The sequence below is a fragment of the Suncus etruscus genome, chromosome X (genome assembly GCF_024139225.1).
Source record: "Suncus etruscus isolate mSunEtr1 chromosome X, mSunEtr1.pri.cur, whole genome shotgun sequence".
NCBI classification, from domain to species: Eukaryota; Metazoa; Chordata; class Mammalia; order Eulipotyphla; family Soricidae; genus Suncus; species Suncus etruscus.
This window is the reverse complement of record NC_064868.1, coordinates 67,391,424-67,412,077: the sequence shown is the minus strand read 5'-3', so window position 1 is coordinate 67,412,077 and position 20,654 is coordinate 67,391,424. Positions and strand designations below refer to the sequence as shown.

The following is a 20,654-nucleotide window of genomic DNA, read 5'->3' as shown; positions in this document are numbered from 1 at the left end:
AGGCACACAATATAAAACTTACCACAAAGAATGGTGAATTTAGTTACAGAAATAACTACACTAATAACAATCATGACAATGATACTGATAGAAAGAGAATGCCATCTCGAATACAGACAGGGGGCTGGGGAGGAGATAGGTGGGTGGCATTAGTGGTGGGAATGTTGCACTGGTGAAGGGGCATGTTGAAAAATAAAATTAAAAATATTGTGCTGATGCATGTGGCTGACCCAGGACAGATGCAGGTTCGATCCCCAATATCCCATATGGGATGGCAGCCCCATATGGGGCTAGAGCAAGGGCAAGGGCATAAGATGCCTGACATGCATTCACAAGCTTAGGATGGGCCTCAGTTCAATCCCCTGGCATCCCATATAGTCCCCCAAACCAGGAGCAATTTCTGAGTGCAGAGCCAGGAGTAACCCCTGAGCACTGCTAAGTGTGGCCCAAAATTTCCCCCCAAATTGTGCTGAATTATAAACATTTCAGATTTTAGTCAACTTGAAACCAAATTTCAAATCACAGAGCCCACAAACCTTTAAAAACAATGAAAAACAATGACTTCATAAGCTGTGGTAGACAGGGTCACTGGTCTTGCCAAATCATTGAGCTCAAACAAAGCATGAACACTCATTGATGATGAATTAAATCAATATTTTATGAAATAGCCACAAAATAAGGCAATAATTAGAAGAGCAATTCATCCAACAAAAAGATGAAATATTCAGTGAATTAAATATTTATATGAATAAAATTGAATGAATTAATAAATGTAATAGCCACACATAAAACAGAATTCAACATGAGAAGGGGCATGTCAGTAACATTGAAGACAACCTCACCACAACCAGGGATGAGTTTAGTTAGAGAAATAACTACATTGTAAACTATCCTAATAATGAGAATGTATGAGGGAAATAGAAAGCCTGTCTAGAGTACAGGCGGGGGTTGGGTGGGGAGGAAGGAGATTTGGGACATTGGTGATGGGAATGTTGCACTGGTGATGGTGGTGTTCTTTACATGACTGAAACCCAAACACAATCATGTATGTAATCAAGGTGTTTAAATAAAATATATATAAAAAATTAAAAAAATAAAAGCCCAAAAATACTAGCCATAACTAGAATGAAGTGACAAAACCAAAAATAAATAAATAAATGTAAGAGAATGTAAGATTTATGATAGAAAATAACAAGATGAATAATCTTCAAATAACAGGAATAGCAAAATATGAAGAAAAAGGGAAAAGGGAAGAAAGGATAACAGAAGAATAACCTCTGAGAATTTTCTTTATCTCTGGGCAAAGGCACCTGCACAGATTCAAGACACCTAGAGGGAGCAAACAAAATCCACTCAAACTAATGTCACCAAAACAATCAAAATAATAAAATAAAATATAAAATTAGACCAATTAAACCAATTAAAGAGACAAAAACATAAAACAGAAGCAAAACAACATAAGTATAGCAATTTAACTCCCATTTTCCAAGCTAGGTAAGAGTGGAATGACATATTCAAAATATATAATAAAAATCAGCCTAGAGTCCACTATCCTGTGAAAATATTATTTATATTTGAGGGTCAGATAAGACTTTTTCAGACAAGAATAAACTAGTAGCATTTCCAACAACTAAGTCAACCATTAATGAATAACTGAAAGGCCACCTAGTAAAATTTGACTTCAGAAAAAAAGAGGTAGATTACATACACACATACCAAAAAAATGGCAACACAGCCACATATATGAACAATCTTTCTCAATATTAGTTGACTAAACTCGCCTATACAAGTCAAAGATTAGCTGCATGATTAGGAAAGAAAATCTGTCCATCTGCTCTCTACAGAAAACACAATTAAACCTAATGGATAGCTAAAAACTCAGAGTGAAAGGATGGAAAACACTCATAATAGCCCGTGGAAGAAAAAACGCTATGATAGCCAAACTTATATCGCAGTGGAGTATTCAATATGAATAATGTAAATAGAGGCATTGATGTACACTATCTATTACTTAAGAGAACAATAGGTAAATACAATATCAATATTTTACATCAAATGAAGGCCCAAAATGTTCATAAAGTTTCTGCTAACAAAAATAGGCAAATTGATGGAAGTGAAATATAAGTAAAATACTTAAAGACTACACTTTTACCACTAGTCAGAACAGAGAAACAGAATGTCAATAAGGGGATGAGAGTCCTAAATGCAGAGCTTAAAGAACTGAGATTTTTGAACATATAAAGGACTCTTCATTTTCCAAAACAAGAATATGCATTCTTCTTTAGTGCACATGAAATATTCTCCAAGATAGGTTACATGGGGTATAACTCAAACATATATGACATCACAAATTTAGAACTTGTACAAAGTATCGTCTCAGATAATAATGCCATAAAAGTATAAATTAGCCACAGAAACAAAAGAGAAAATTTCCAACATGTGGAACCTAAACAAGACACTGCTAAACAGAAATTGGAAATCAAGACAAATATTTAAAAAAAATCCTTGAAACTAATTACAGTGAATATACAACCTGTTAGAATCTATGAGATACAGCAAAAACTGTACTCTAGAGGAAAATATAGCATTGCTTGACCACATTAAAAAAGAAGAAAAAGTACAAATTGAAAACATAAGCACACAAAAACATCTAAAATCTGAGGAAAATACAGCAAACTCATAATGGAGTAGGAGGGAAACGTAAAAATGAAAGCAGAAATGAGCAACATAGTAATCAAGAAATTAATTCAAAGAATCATTGAAACCAGGAATTAGTTCTTCAAAAGAATAAATAATACAGATAAACCTTTAACTAGATTTGAGAAACAAATCTCAATAATAATCAAATAAACTAGATCAATAATTAAAAATAAAATAAGAGGTCACTATGAACAACTTTATGATTGTAAGCTGTAGAACCTAGAAGAAATGGATAGATTATTATTTTTATAGTCTCCCAAAGCCTTCTGAGGAGGGGAGATCAAGTGTAAACATGCCAATCACAAGTAAGAAACTAGAAATGGTATTGAAGAATTTTCCCAAAAACAAAAATAGTGGTCCAAATAGGTTCACTGCTTAGTTATAGCAAATCTTCAAAGAAAATTATCATCTTTTATTTAGCTCTTCCAAAAAAAAAACTCTGCTGGAACTCAGATGCCAGCACCCCTATCTGCCTGTCTTTTGAGCTGTATTGCATTCTTGGCTTGATTTCATCCTGTGTGTGGCTCATCTGCAGACAGGTAGCCTTCCAGCACCAGACATAGAGAATGAAGACGGCAATTCAGATAACCAGAAAATGGCCAACCAACAAGTCAGTCTCTCAGATAAGGAGTTTAGAGTCGAAATATGGAAGATGTTCAAAGAACTCAAAATAAGTATAGAAGAGAACACTAATAAGAACCAAGAGAATATGTAGATAGAAATGAGAAAACTCCAATCTGAAATTTTTGGTCAAATAACAGGTCTGAAAAACTCAGTAGATGAATTGAAGAAAAACATGGATGAGCTTTCCCTTGGTTTAACAGCAACTGAGGATATAATTAGTACACTGGAAGATGAGATGAATAACAATTCCATATAGCAGAAGAAACTGGAAGAAAGCCTTAAAGCAAATGATCAAACAATGGAAAAATTACTCAAATAATGGGAACAGATGAAAATAGAAGTCTATGATATGCTGAACAGAAAGAACTTAAGAATCTTTGGAGTCCCAGAGACTCAGGAAGAAAATCTCCAGGAAGAATCAAAGGTCAAGAACATCATTAAAGAGAAACTACCAGAGCTAAAGAATACATGCGATCAAATCCTGCATGCCCGAAGAGTACCAACTAAAAGAGACCCCAGAAAAAACACCCCAAGACACATCCTAGTCACAATGACAAACCCCATAGATAGAGACAAAATTCTGAATGCAGCAAGATAAAAAAAAAGAAATTACATTCAAGGGAACACCCTTGAGATTTACCGCAGACCAGTCACAAGAAACACTCAAGGCCAGAAAGCAGTAGTGGGACATAGTGACAAAACTCAATGAAATAAATGCTTCGCCTAGAATACTCCACCCAGCAAAACTCTCTTTCAGGATTGAAGGAAGAATACATGGTTTCACAGACAAACAACAGCTCAGGAACTTTACAAACTCAAAACCAGTCTTAAAAGAAAAACTAAAAAACCTACTTTAAGACAAGACTGACCAACAGAGACACCAAACATAGATAGAAAAATGGCACTAAATCCCAACAATTATTGATCTCAATGTCAATGGACTAAATGCACCAGTTAAGAGACACTGAGTGGCTAAATGGATCAAAAAACTCAATCCAACCTTCTGCTGCCTACAAGAAACGCACCTGAATAGTCAGAAAAAGCATAGACTCAAAATAAAAGGCTGGAGAGAATTATCCAAGCAAACAACACCCATAAAAAAGCTGGAGTGGCCATACTAATATCAGATGATGCAAACTTTATACTCAGGAAAGTTATAAGGGACAAAGATGGATATTTTGTATAAATCAAGGGATTTGTACAGCAGGAAGAAATCACTATCCTAAACAAATATGCACTGAATGAGGGGCCAGCAAAATATTTAATACAATTGTTGACAAATTTGAAAAATAGTATCAACAACACAATAATTGTGGGAGAACTCAACACGGCATTGTCAACACTTGATAGGTCAACCAGACCTAAACCCAATAAGAATGTACTAGACTTGAAAAGAGAAGTGGAAGAAAGAGGACTAATATATATATATATGACACTCCACCCCCAGAAACCTGGATACACATTCTTCTCTAATGTACATGGGACATTCTCCAGGATAGACTACATAATAGCACATAAAACATACCTCCATAATATCAAGAGGATAGAAATTTTGCAGGCTATCTTCTCTGACCACAAGGCCCTGAAATTATATGTGAACTACAAAGGCACACAGAAGAAAAACTTTAATACCTGGAAGTTTAACAGCCTAATACTGAATAATCAGTGGGTCTGAGATGAAATCAAAGAGGAAATCAAAACCTTCCTGGAAAAAAATGACAATAGAGACACAAACTATCATAACTTATGGGACACAGCGGTACTGAGAGAAAAATTTATAGCTTTGCAAGCACATATCAAGAAAGAAGAAAGGGCATACCTGAATAGCTTAATGATGCAACTCATAAAATTAGAAAGTACTCAACAAAAGTAACCAAATATAGGGAGACAGAAGAAAATAACAAAGCTGAGAGCAGAAATCAATGAAGTGGAAACCCAAAAAACATCCGAACAATCAACAAAAGCAGAAGTTGGTTCTTTGAAAAAAATAAGCAAGATTGATAGACCAATGGCAAAACTAACAAAGAGAGAGAAACTTGATAACTCGTATTAGGAATTAAAAAGGAGAGATCACTACTGATATGGTAGATATTCAAAGGGTAATCAAAAACTATTTTGAGAAACTTTATGCCACTAAAAATGAGAACCTGGAAGAAATGAATAAATTCTTGGACTCATAATCTTCCATGGTTGAATGAAGAGGATGTAGCATATCTAAACAATCCCATCACTACTGAGGAAATTAAGACAGTAATCAAATGTCTGCCCAAAAACAAAAGCCCAGGCCCAGATGGATTCACTAATGAATTGTTTCAAACAATTCAAGAGAAACTACTACCAATTCTGGCAACACTTCCAAATAGCTTTTATGAAGCCAACATCACCTTGATACCTAAACCAGACAGAGTTGCTACCAAAAAAATTTACAGACCAATATCGCTGATGAACACAGTTGCAAAGATCCTCAATAAAATCCTGTCAAATAGGATTCAATACCTCATTAAGAAAATCATCCACTATGACCAAGTAGATTTCATCCCAGTAATGCAAGGATGGTTTAACATCCTTAAATCTATCAACAGAATACACAATATCAACAAGAAAAATAAAAATCACATGATCATATCAATAGATGCAGATAAAGCACTTGATAAGGTCCAACACCCATTCTTTTTTTTTCTTTTTTTTTAAATGAGGGGGAGATACTGGCTCCATGTGCCACCGTTTGATGCTCAGGGGTCACTCCTGGCTACGGGCTCAGAAATTGCCCCTGGCTTGGGGGTACCATATGGGATGCCGGGGGATAGAACCGTGGTCATCGCGATCTTTCCTTGGCTAGCAATTGCAAGGCAGACACCTTACCTCTAGCACCACCTCGCCGGCCCCCAACACCCATTCTTGATCAAAACTCTCAGCAAGATGGGAATAAAGGAACCTTTCTGAATATAGTTAAGGCCATCTATGACAAGCCAGTGGCAAATATTATACTCAATGGAGAAAAACTAAAAGCTTTCCCTCTATATTCAGGCACAAGACAAGGCTGTCCTCACTCACCACTCCTATTCAACATAGCCCTGGAAGTACTTGCTATAGCGATTAGGCAAAAAAAAGATATCAAGGGAATCCAGATAGGAAAGGAAGAACTCAAGCTCTCGCTGTTTGCAGATGACATGATACTCTACTTAGAAAACCATAAAGACTGTACCAAAAAGCTTCTAGAAACAATATATTTATATAGAAAGGTGGCAGGCTACAAAATTAGCACATAAAAATCAATGGCCTTCCTATACACCAATAGTAATAAGGAAGAAATGGACATTAAGAAAACAACCCCATTCACAATACTGCCACACAAACTCAAATATTTTGGAATAAACTTGACTAAAAATGTGAAGGACCTATACAAAGAAAACTATAAAACTCTGCTCCAAGAAAAAAGAGAGGACATGCGGAAATCGAAACACATACCCTGCTCATGGATTGGCAGGATTAACATAATTAAAATGGCAATACTCCCCAAAGTGTTGTACAAATTTAATGCGATCTCTCTAAAGATACCCATACATTCTTCAAAGAAGTGGATCAGGTACTTTTGAAATTCATTTAGAACAATAAACACCCTAGAATAGCTAAAGCAATCATTGGGAAAAAAGAATATGGGAGGAATTACTTTCCCCAAATTTAAACTTTACTACAAAGCGATAGTTATCAAAACAGCATGGTATTAGAATAAAGACAGATCTCAGATCAGTGGAATAGGCTTGAATACTCTGAGAATTTTCCCCAGACATATAATCACCTATTTTTGATAAAGGAGCAAGAAATCCTAAATGGAGCAAAGAAAGCCTCTTCAACAAGTGGTGTTGGCATAACTGGCTAGCTGTTGAATCAAATAATTAAAGATGGGGCTGGATGGCGATGGATGGAGGTGGATAGAGGCCTTTGTCCTTAGGCCCTGGCCACGTGGCTTCATCCCCCATGAACTGGCGGGTCTGAGGTCCAGGAAAGCAACGGGTATTGAACTCACTCACAGGCAGGCATCAGGAAGCATCAACTTTATTCATGCCCTATTCACCACATGTGTGTGGCCTATCTCATAACCTTTCAAGCACCGCCATTCTTCGCTAGCCCTGCATCTTAACTCCTTTCAGCTATCTTCCCTTTCACCTCCATGCTGGTCAAAGACCAAAAGGGGCAAAGACCCTAATCCCTTGGGTCAAAGGCTTTATATAACCTTCCAAGACCACTCCCCGGAATGGGAGGGGTCTTGCAGGTAAGGTTACACCTAATATCTGGTTCCCAAGACCCCTCCCAGAAAAGGGCGGGTCTCAGGTAGGTACACCTAAATCCAGGGTGGAGTTACAGCTAGCCACTTGCAAAAAATTGAACTTAGACCCCCAGTTAACCTCAGGTATGAATGTAAAATCCAAATGGATTAAAGACCTTGATATCAGATCCGAAACCATAAATATACAGAACAACACGTAGTCAAAACACTGCAGGACATTTAGAGTACAGACATATTCAAGGAGGAAACTGCACTCTCCAAGCAAGTGAAAGCAGAGATTAACAGATGGTAATATATTAAGCTGAGAAGCTTCTGCTCCTCAAATGAAATAGTGCCCAGGATAGAAGAGCCACCCACTGAGTGGGAGAAACTATTCACCCAATACCCATCAGATGAGGGGCTAATCTCCAAAATATACAATGCACTGACAGAACTTTACAAGAAAAAATATCTAGTCCCATCAAAAAATGGGGAGAAGAAATGGACAGACACTTAGACAAAGAAGAAATACAAGTGGCCTAAAGACACATGAAAAAATGCTGCACATCACTAATCATCAGGGAGGTGCAAATAAAAACAACTATGAGGTACCACCTCACACCACAGAGATTGGCACACATCACAAAGAATGAGTACAAGCAGTGTTGTTTGGGATGTGGAGAGAAAGGAACTCTTATCCACTGCTAGTGGGAATGCCGTCTAGTTCAACCTTTATGGAAAGCAATATGGAGATTCCTCCAAAAACTGAAAATCAAGCTCCCATAAGATCCAGCTATACCACTCCTAGGAATATATCCTTGGAACACAAAAATACAATACAAAAATCCCTCCTTACACCTATATTTATTGCAGCACTATTTACCATAACAAGATGGCTAAAGAAACTGTGCTACATATACACTATGGAATATTATGCAGCTGTCATGAGAGATGAAGTCATTAAAATTTCCTATACATGGATGTACATGGAATCTATTATGTTTAGTGAAATAAGTCAGATGGAGAGAGATAGATACAAAATAGTCTCATATATATGGGTTTTATGAAAATTAAAGACATTACTGTAATAATTGGGACATTGGTGATGGGAATGTTGCACTGGTGATGGGTGGTGTTCTTTACATGACTGAAACCAAAACAACAGAATCATGTATGTAATCAAGATGTTTAAATAAAAATATATTTAAATAGCTCTTCCAAAACACTGAAGACACAGGGATTTCTCCTAACATTTTCCATGAAACTAACATACTAATACCCAAGTCAGATAGAGGCCTTTCCAAAAATAATTTCAAAACTGTGTTAATTGATGATGAATTATGATGGCAAAATCCTTATCAAAATCTTAGCTAACTGAATAGAACAACTTATTCAAAAATTTATGCATTTGGACAAAATGGGATTTGTCTCAAATATATCAAATTAATTAACATAATAAGCCAAATTAATAACAGGTAAGATAAGAACCATAAATAATTGATGCAGAGAGACCTTCTAACGAGATCCAACATTTATTCATTACTAAAACAGCAGCAACAAAATTGGGGAGTAGGAAACACACTTAAAGATAGTAAGTGCAATTTATAACAAACCCAAAGCCAGTTTTATTCTTTGTGGTGAAAATGAAAACATTTTCTCTGAGATCAGGTACATATCAATTATGTTCATTATTTTAATTTTTTTTTGATTTTGGGTCACACCCGGCAGTGCTCAGGGGTCACTCCTGGCTGTCTGCTCAGAAATAACTCCTGGCAGGCACGGGGGACCATATGGGACAACGGGATTCGAACCAACCACCTTTGGTCCTAGATCGGCTGCTTGCAAGGCAAACGCCACTGTGCTATCTCTCCGGGCCCCATTATTTTAATTTTTATTAAATATAGTACAAAAATTTCTGAATTAAAAATTTAAATGAGGAACACAAATAAAATGAATCAAACTTGAAAAATAAGATGTCTAATGATTGCTATTTGCAGATAAGGTTATAATATACATAGAAAACCCTAAATACACAAAAATTCCTGGAAACAATAAATCAATAAAGCAAAATAGTCAGTGTCAATAGTCAACACAGGAATATTGGTTATATTCTTGGTTATATTCTTATATACAAAAATGAATTAACATAGAAATAGATCAAGGAGTCTATTCCATTTAAAATGGTATCCAAAATTAAAGTATCTAGCAATCAATTTAACAAAAGGTGTGATAAATTTATACCATGATAAATTTAAATAACTTAGAATAAGACCTTAGATAATAAAAATGTAGTGCATGCCTATTGACTGGAAGAATCAATATTGTTAAAATGACTCTCCTACCTAATTTATTATATAGATACAATATACAAAACACAAATCAGACGACTTTCTTGAAGGATGTAGAAGATTTGGGAATAAAGTTTTTATGAAATCAATTGATTATGTGTAACCCAAGCCATATTGCAAAGTAAGAAATGCAGTGGTATTTCATTACCTAAATGGAAAAGTATTATAAAGCAATAGTGGTTAAAACTGGCTGTGACCAAAATAAAGACAAGCTCTCTGGTCAGAATCTAATACCCAATGAAAACATTTCATTTACACGGATAGTTAATTTTTGGTAAAGTAGCTGAGAACATTAAATGAACTAAAGATAACAACAAATGGTTCTGGGGAAACTAGGTAACAATATGTAAGAAATCAAAACTTGATTTGTATCTTATTTCTTACACCAAAGTCGATTTAAAGTAAATCAATGTAATAGAGATATAACCAGAAACTATAAGGTACTTTGAGGAAAATACAGGCTTAAATATTTGGACCCAAATGGCAATTTTAATGATCTGATACCACTGACAAAGGCAATAAAATAAAAATAAACAAATGGGGCTATATCAAACTGAAGAGTTTCTGCACAGCAAAACAAACACAACTCTAAAACTAAAAGAGAGCTAACTTAATGGGAAAATATTCATATTCAACATTTCTTCACAATCTTTGTTGGTGGGGATATGGTAAAAAAGGAACTCTGATCCACTGCTGGTTGGAAAGTTGTTTTGTTCAGCCACTGTGGAACTTGGTTTGTAGTTTCCTCAATATACTTATAATTGAATTGCCATATGACTCATAAATTCTTCATTTAAGTATTTCTTTCCAGACTTAAAATCATTCATTAAAAAGCACATATGCATACACAGTCATTCATTGTTGCAATGAATACAATAGCTAAGATATGGAATCATCCTATGTGTCCAATTACAGATGAATGGATTATGAAGATGTGACGCATATACACAATGGGATACTATGTGACTACAAGGAATGATGAAATTATGCAACTTGCTGAAACCTGGTTGGAATTGGAAGACGCCATGTTGAACAAAGTTAGCCAAAAGAAGAAAGATAAACACATGATCTCATTTATCTGTAGTATATAAAATAGTTGTATTAGGAAATTTAATGTAGTAAAGGGGAAAATGCAAAGGCTAGGGAGCATGATATCAGAGAAGAAAACAAGGCAAGGCAAAAAGGAAGATGATGAGAAAGTAAAGTAATGAAGGAACAGGGATCTGGGTGTAGTTATATTGGGAAGGTGGAAGAGTAATACAGTTCTTTATCCAAAGCACAGACTCAACAACACTGAAAACAAGAAATGTAAGCTGATACTATGGAACTTCAATGTGATTACGAGGCAGGGTGTGTGGGAGGTTGGTTGGAGGATGATGGAAGATGGAGTTGTGGGAGCACTGGTGATGAGGATTTTACACTAATGGAAGGGTTGGTATTCAAATATTTTATGCCTAAAAACAACTATAACAACCAATAATTATAAACAACCAATAATTTTGTAAATCACAGTTATTTAAAAATTTAAAAAAGTTATTTCAATAATACAAATATTGTAGATAAATGCACAAAATAAATCTAAATTTTTTGAAAAAGTGACATCAGTTTCTACATCACTGACCTATTTAGAAAATCATGTTGTACATTAGCTTGTGAAATGCTGAAAAATGATGTCACTCTTTTCATATTATATTGAAATTTGCTTCTTAATCTTAATTGACCATGGCACATTTTTCTAGGATACTGCACTATAGATTAATGTTATTCAAGACACATTTTAAAATGTTTCTCTAAAGTAATATTTAATGTATTAAAATTTTAGTATCCTTGGTTATCTGCCAGAATCACATATGCTTGGTACCTGTTTAGCTGCAGCTGTAATTATTACTGTGTCTAGAATATAGATTTGTTTTTATTTAGTGTGTCTCTGTAACATTAGAATTAATTTCTCAGAAAAACATAGTATAGCTATAATTTACTTAAGAATATATAGTAAAAGACCTGAAATCCCATAATATTGTAAGCCAGTGATAAGAAAATTAAAAAATTCATATAAATATTATTCAATTTGCAACAGTCTCAAAGAAACTTTTTTTTTTTTGGTTTTTGGGTCACACCCGGCAGTGCTCAAGGGTTACTCCTGGCTGTCTGCTCAGAAATAGCTCCTGGCAGCACGGGGGACCATATGGGACACCGGGATTCGAACCAACCACCTTTGGTCCTGGATCGGCTGCTTGCAAGGCAAACACCACTGTGCTATCTCTCCAGGCCCTCAAAGAAACTTTTATTTGCAAACTTTGATGAGTTTTTCTTAAAATTATTGTCTATTTTTCATATCTGATATTCTGAAATATGAGCCTGTATAAAATTTCCCAACAACAGTTAAGCAACCTCAATTTTAAATCCTGTCAGTTGACAGGAATGGAGTTTGTCCAGATTAATTAAAAATAATTTTATTTAATATAATTATCTCACCAGCTTGGACACCAATTCACTCTGACCAATTCCTATTCATCTATAATTGCAAATATGTTTTTTACCACAGAGAATTCAGAAATTAATAAATTGGTAACTTCACCCTAATACCTGTAGTTTGTAATAGAACCATCCTCAAATGGAGGATCAAGGCAAGAAATAGTTTTGAGGATCAGATTAATAAAACAATTGAAGTTAAAAATTAGTTATATATAAAACTTCTACTGATAGATAACTTGTTTTTGCTAAATTTATTATCATTTACTCTTTTATAGTATAGTTTAGTTATTTATATCAATTATTAGAATTTTACTTTAATGATAATTTTATCATCTTAATAATGGCTTTAGGTGGTAAATCTATCAAAATTAGACCTATGGCTTCCTAGGGAGATTTGCATTTTCTTTATATATTTTATTATTTCACAAAAGTCACACCAGATCCTTTGGAATAACATATTTTAAAATCTTAGTTTGACACAGAGTTTTACAATTAGCAGGTACTTGGACATTTGATTCTAAACAGTTTCATGAGGTAGATTGAATCAGGATATTTTTCAAGAGTTCAACCATAAAGTAAATCACTTTTATTTTAATTACCAGTTATAAGTTATGCATATTTAAAGTATTTCTGAACATTCAAAAATGTTGTTGTTTTATTAATGCCTTTGTTGATTTCATTTGTGGGGGTTTTGTGTCACAACCGGGTGCGCTCAGGCTGTGCACTCAGAAATAGCTCATTGGACCATATGGGATGCTGGGGATCAAATCTGCATCAGTCCCAGGTCGGCAGAATGCAAGACAAACACCCTACTGCTGTGCTATCTCTCTGGCCCCTGGTTTCATTTTTTAATCAATTACTTTTATAATTAGAAACAAAGATTTTTAAGGAGCTGGAGTGATAGCACAGTGGTAGGGCATTTACCTTGCATGCACCTAACCCGGGATGGACCCAGGTGCAATTTCTGGCATCCCATATCGTCTCCTAAGCCTCCAGGAGTGATTTCTGACCACAGAGCTAGGAGTAACCCCTGAGAGCTGCCGCTGGGTGTGTTCCATCCCCCCAAACCAAATCAAACCAAAAAATAAATTTTTTGGCCACACCCGGTGACACTCCAAGGGTTACTCCTGCTATGCACTCAGAAATCGCTCCTGGCTTGGGATATATGGGCCACTGGGGATCAAACCGCCATTTGTTCTTGGGTCAGCCACGCACAAGGCAAACACCCTACTGCTGTGCTACCGTTCGGGTCCCAAGACACAAATGTGTTTTTTTTTTTTAATTTGTCAGAACTTAATTAGCTTCTACAGTGGTTTAATTAAGATAATATAAAACCATTATTCCAAATAAGATTTTTTTCATATTAAACACAAAATATCTATGTTACTGAGTAATATAGTACTGTCAGAAAAGTGTTTAAGAATTTTCTGAACTCGTATGACACTGAGAATAAGAAATTAATTCTTACTCTCTCATCCACTATTGTCAAAATGGTAGAAAAACAAAGTCTCCTGAAAATACAGTGTATTTTATATTTTAAAGTAGAAAATAGGTAAACTGTCATTGTTAAATAATCAAAGGTGTTTATGTATTTATTTATCAAATTGGTGAGTGTCAGTATCTTTTTTTTGCATAAAGTAACTAGAAATTTTAATAGTTATAGGCACAAATGAATTCTTAAAGAAAACACACACTAGTAAAAATGATAAACTTCATAGGGACGGACCCGGAGAGATAGCACAGCGGCGTTTGCCTTGCAAGCAGCCGATCCAGGACCAAAGGTGTTTGGTTCGAATCTAGGTGTCCCATATGGTCCCCCGTGCCTGCCAGGAGCTATTTCTGAGCAGACAGCCAGGAGTAACCTTTGAGCAACGCCGGGTGTGGCCCAAAAACCAAAAAAAAAAAAAAAACCTTCATAGGGACAATGACTATCAACATCTACGTTTTAGTGAGGTGTTATTTATATGCCAGGCAGTAAATAGTAAATATAGTCCCTGGGCTTCAAGCTCTTTCTCCCTCATACCTAGATATAGAAGCAGTAATGAATGATACTTAGGTACTATAAAAGCGTTTTTTTTCACTTGTTAATTTTGTCCCACCTATGCAAGTTTATCGCCTAAAAATTCTATCTATAAAAGAAATTTGGAGGGCAGGTTTAGTTACTATTTTATTAATAAAGGCATTTTTATTCTTCATCTCAGTCTTTTATTTTGTACATTACCTCTTTATTGCAGATAACAGCAATATATATGCATTTGCATATATTTAAAGTTTAAATTTCAAAAAAATATATAATTAGGTAATCATACCTAATAAATATTACATGTTCAAAACAAAAGATTATTCAAAATAATAATGCTAATATATTAACAAGTTATATAATTAATATTTCTCAGGACATATTTTTGGGGGTTTTTGGATCACACCCAGCAGCACTCAGGGGTTACTCTTGGCTCTATGCTAAGAAATCGCTCCTGGCAGACCAGGGGACCATATGAGATGCCGGGATTCAAACTACCTTCTTTTGCATGCAAGGCAAATGCCATTGTCTCTCCAGCCCCAGGTTATGTGTTTTTAAATTGAAATGTAATTGACTCTTGTGAGGAAAAAATGAGAATGAACAAAAATTATATATGAAGGTTGGAAAAATAGTACAGCAGGAAGGGCACTTTCCTTGCACACAGCAAACCTCGATTTGATTTCTAGTTCCTACTAGATTCCTCCAGATCCTCTTAGGATCAATCCTTCTGAAGCACAACTGGCCCAAAAACTAATACCAAGAAAAGCAAAACAAATTAGATTTGAAACCTCTGTACTCAGCACATACATATATAAATGTACAAATATTATTTGTAAGGTATTTTAAGGTCCACGTTCTGTACATTATATACCTGTCTGCAATAGAAAATTCATATTTAACTTAAGCAAGAGACTTAAAACTATTAATTTTTCTATATAAAATGTTTCAGATAGCCACATCAAACAAAACTTAAAATTTTATTTTAAAATACAAAACCTTAGATAAATGCTTAGATTATAAAATAAGCTGTTCTTGATGCCAAAGAGATAGATACTACAGTGGGCAGGTTGCTTACCTCAAATATAAGTGACCTGGGTTCTGTTCCAGACACTGCATTTGGTGCCCTAGACCCTGCCAGAGTGATACTTTAAGTGCATAGCAAGGAGATGTGTGCTCCTCATATTAATAACAATAAAAATATAATTAATTTTTCTATATTTTATTCTGTCACTTAGTTGTATAAATTTGGGAAGTTTTTCCACCTCTCTGTCTATAAACTCAGAAAATTTTGAGATTCATATATGGAAATTTCCTCATAATGGTAATTGTCTTAGAGTGAACAGTAAATCACTACCTTTTTGTTTATTTGTTTGTTTGTTTTATTTCTTTTTTCCTTTGGTTTGGAGCACACCTACTCATGCTCAGGGCTGACTTTTGGCTCTTCACTCAGGAATATTTTCTGGAGGGCTTGTGGTGGGGGAACATGTGGAATACCAGGGACCTAACCCTAGTGAGCCATGAGCAAGGCAAGCACCCTACCCATTTTACTAGCTTTCAGGTCTCAAATATTACTTTTTGTTAATTAACTAGTCAGCTGAATGACATTGTTCTCTCCAAATGATGATGACCTGAAAGGCTATATGAAAGATACACAAATTAGGAAGACCTTTATCTAAATACACTCTGAGTATTCTGAACTTCAGTGGTAGTGAAGTCTCTTGCAAGGAAAATATAATTAAATAGACAATATATTTAGAATTGCAACTAGTAATAAATAAATGTCAAGCATATGTTTATCTCAGTGTATCAGGTAGTACAAGTTTCAGTTACATGTAGTTCTTTTTACATCTAGATAGTGAAAGAAATCAAATTGCACTGCCCAGGTTGAAAATAAATTTAGGGTACATTTCTTTGTAGAAATGCAGAACAAGAAATACAAATGTAAATCAATATTTGTGAACTAGTTAGATTTTCCTTCACCAGTCCTCCACATATAATCAATTAAATAACTTAAACAAATATATATATCAATGTATGTTAGAAAGCCATAGTAATCTTGGAACAAGAGAGACAACTGAAGATCGCAAAGCAGTCTTCACTAAGAAAAGTTGTAAGAGAAATTTTGTGGAAAAAATAATCAAACATCATGGGAAATCAGTGAGCCAAGTTCATGTGATATTTCTAATTTTTTCCTAGCAAGTTTTGGCACGAGAATGTCTGTATGTCTTTGTCTTTAATAGCATATTCCCAAGCCTCTGGATTTAGAAATGCTGGCTTCAATGCCGAAATTCAGCATAACTGCTCTTTCCAGATTCCCTTACTTTCAGGACAGCACTGTGCCAACCAGGGCCTCTCCTGGCAGATAAACCTGCTTGATTAATCCACCCCTGAGAGGCGTGTCAGTACCATTTCCTGGAGCAATCTCACAGGGTGGTTCCACTTTACATTTGTACTCAAATACTTTCCTGCTTCTGTCACAGCTGCCAGACCTGCTTTTGCTGCTGCTCAGGTAACTTTCTTCTCACCCTGGCACCACTGTAGGGCAGAAGTGGTTGTTGATAAATGGCTGCTACGTATACGTATACCTTCCTTCTACTCCCTCACTTTCAGTAATCATCTCTTTCTCTATCTCTCTTCCTTAGGGAGCGCATTATAAGGGTACCTTTGCTGACAAGGGAGAAGATGATGGCCTCAAGTCACTGGAGTGAAACAAGCAACAGGAGCTGTGGGACCCAACAAGCTCCAGAGTTGCTGCAGTGTCAGCCACAGCATTACCATTGTTACCATCAGTCAAGCCTAGCCCAGCAACCGCCAGAAAAAGATGTGGTATATGAGCGAGTGAGAACCTACAGTGGGCCCATGAACAAAGTAGTTCAGGCCTTGGAACCCATCAGCTCCCAGGAAGTCCTCTCTCCTCTCAGAAGTGCTGCCTCCTATCAAAATTTGGTTTGGAGTGATCATTCCCAGGTACCGAAAAGACAGTCTGCCAAACTTAGGGAGAAGGAAAATCTTGAGCCAAATTCTCTCTGCTTCTCTACCTCTGTTTTTATTATTTATTGGTCAATATATATGATAGTAAATCTTCTAAATTACATCTCTTCACTGTTCTTTATTCCACTATCTCTGCTGCATGCCTGTCAAATTATTTTCATAATGAAAGAAGGGCAGATGGTCAAGTTTTTGTCGAATTTGATTGAAATATCTGCTTCTGGGATATTACTTTGTCCCAATTGTAATGTAATCTTCAACTTGAATATATTCATTTTTATTGAATAAGCTTCCACCTATTCATTTTATATCTGAAATAAATAGCATGTTTCTGTTTAGCTTTGTTTTGTGTTGTCTCGAATATGGTGATGCAGAACCAAGGGTTGGAAATTATTTGTATTCAACATGTTTTATACTGATTAGGGCAGGCAAAATATGTAGGGTACATGTTCATGTGTATTTCACCTTTCAAAATGACAAAATAATTTTTGTATATCTTGGATGAATAATTTATAAACTTTTGAAGAACATGAAAAAATAATCAAAAATTGAGAAAGCAAATGTGATATGTAATTTAAATAGAATAAAACTTGGATATGATTTAAGATGAAATAATTTTGTTTTTTTATTTTTATCACTGTTTACAATAATTTTAAATGTAGGTAAATATTTTATTTAACATTTTAATATTTTATTTAATTTTATGTTTAATTAAAGACTTGTGATTTACAAAAGCATTAATATTTGTATTTTAAGCATACAATATTTTGACACTAATACCATCATCAGTGTCATCTTCCCTCCCCCAGTGTTCCAATGTTCCTACACCCCCGCCTTGACAGGTACATTTCAAAGTTTTGTGCTTTTAGTTTAGATCTCGTTTTCAGTGTTATTATTATAGAGCTTCAGAGAATTTTTTAGCTTCATACATCTAAATGGGTATAACTCTCACCATTCTCATCATTAAAGTTCCAATACTAAAACTCAGTGTGGCAGGAAGTGGGGGCAATGGAATATGAAAATATTGATGGAAGGAAGTTGTTGGTGGTATTGGTGTTGAAAGATTACATACTTAAAACCCAACTATCAATAACTTTGTGAGTCACAGTTCTTTAATTAAATAAAATTATTTAAAAAAAATAACAAAATTCCAGTGCTGTCTTCTCCATCAGGAAGAATCTTCTCTTTATACCACATTTACTTCCTCTTCCCCTCTGACATCACAATTTTCATTGATTCTTGGAGATAGTTTGCTGAATCCATGTCAATTTGTTTACTTTAGGTATTTATATTTCACCTATGCAAAAACCATTTGCTGTTTTACTGTTCCTATGTCCTTTGGCATAATTATATCAATTATGCCAAAATGATCAATTAAATTATGATATAATTATATCAATATCCATTCAGTTTCCATTTAATGGTGTTATTTTAGTATCAGTATTAATTATTTTTATCTTGCTAATAAATATATAGAAGTTTGCAAGGTATGTAAATTTAAAAACACTAACTACTTTTGCTGTTTCTTTTTAAATTAATTTTACTTGTGATAAGATTTCTGAATTTTATATCCAAAAAGAAATTACTTTTAATATAACTCTAATAACTCAAAAATTGCTATGCTACTAGCTTATGTTACATAATTATATCAATTTGGAATTAAAAAATTATATTAAAATAATTCAGACTAAATTATAAAGCAATATTTATAAGCTATATAATAAAATCATTTAAAGGATGGTTTTAATATATTAAGAATCAAACAGTTTTTCATTCCTAGCTTGATAAGCAGGAAAAGACATTGAGTTCCAGTTGAAATCCAGAGGTTTTGGTTCTCTCAGCCCTTTTGAAAAAACATAACTATACTGAAGTCAAAATGTCTAAAAATCGAGCCAGAGCAGTGGCGAAAGCAGTAGGGCATTTGCCTTGCCAGTGTTGACCTAGGACAGAACGCGGTTTGATCCCCCCATGTCCCATATAGTCCCCCAAGCTAGGAGCGATTTCTGAGCGCATAGCCAGGAGTGACCCCTGAGAGTCACAGGGTGTGGCCCCAAAACAAAACAAAAGTTTAAAAGTATAAATGCTTTTTAAATATTAGTTTCCATGTTTAATAATATTAACACAAAATCTTCCAATATTCAATATCTGAATGTTAGTTAACAGCAATATTTGTCATTCATCTCTCATAATATTCTAAAGCAATAGCAAGTTTATAATGACCATTATTAGAAATGCTAAAGTAATTTAATATTTCATAGCCATTTAATCACATTAATCTATGTAATCTATTGAACAAGATTTTTTATAATTAGATATTGATTTGAAATCTAAAATCAGACAAATTATAAATATTGGCAGAGCAATATTTAGAATCATATTTTATTGCATGCTTTTTAAATTCAACTTTCCTTATATGATAATTCCAGGAGTCAGCAGGAAAAGTTTTTCATGACTTTTCTTTTTTATTTTATGGTATTTGATAATGTTGTCTTTACAAGACTCTTTTCATCTTAAACCATAGTTCCAAAAAGATGATTCAATGAAGAATCATAATCTGAGATAAATACTGTATGGCCATAGAAACTAGATAAATGACAGAATCAGAGAGTGCTACAAGTATGTGTACTTAAAATTTAAAACAAAAAAGTCTGGGTGAGGATGAGGAAGGTAAGATTCTACATATGTGGTAAGAAGAGAAAAAACTTAATTCATTAAATGAAATAGGGAGGAAATTTGACTATAAAATTTCAAATTGATCTAGTTATCCAAAGGTAGTCACAAGCCATAAATAAGATAATCTGGACAGAAATTTTTTAGGTAATTTTTACAAAGGCGATATTTAGGAACAGTTACATTTTCCTTTTTCTCTGTTAATTGGCAGGATAAATTCTTTCAAGAGACAACTGAATTCAGACATAAATTTGATAAAAATTATTTTATAAACAAATTAATGTACAAAATTTGGTTATAAATTATTATATAGGGTTCCAAACATTTCAATTATTCAAAAATTAAGAATTTTGTTTTAATAAAATCTCATTAATATATTATGTCTCAGATATATTTTAGTTGGTGTCTGGAAACTTTTATAATGCCAGTGTTAGTGACGATGGCATTTATGAAAGCCTGAACATTATAAATTACTTGATAATCATTAATTTTACCTAAATTGTTTTAGTATTTTGGTGTTTGGATAGAATTTGGAAAATTCAAAGCTTTTGAATATATATTA

General features: G+C 34.4%; 2 protein-coding genes across 2 annotated transcripts in view; one reads left to right on the top strand and one right to left on the bottom strand.

Moving 5' to 3' along the window:
- The window catches only part of PCDH11X (protocadherin 11 X-linked), a 1,221,358-nt gene that overhangs the window by 876,882 nt on the left and 323,822 nt on the right, over positions 1-20,654 (bottom strand). The window lies entirely within an intron of this gene.
- The window catches only part of POF1B (POF1B actin binding protein), an 81,523-nt gene continuing 77,985 nt past the window's right edge, over positions 17,117-20,654 (top strand). The window contains exon 1 of the mRNA XM_049766919.1: positions 17,117-17,401. Coding sequence (XP_049622876.1) covers positions 17,117-17,401 — 285 coding nt within the window. The remainder of the gene's footprint in view (positions 17,402-20,654) is intronic.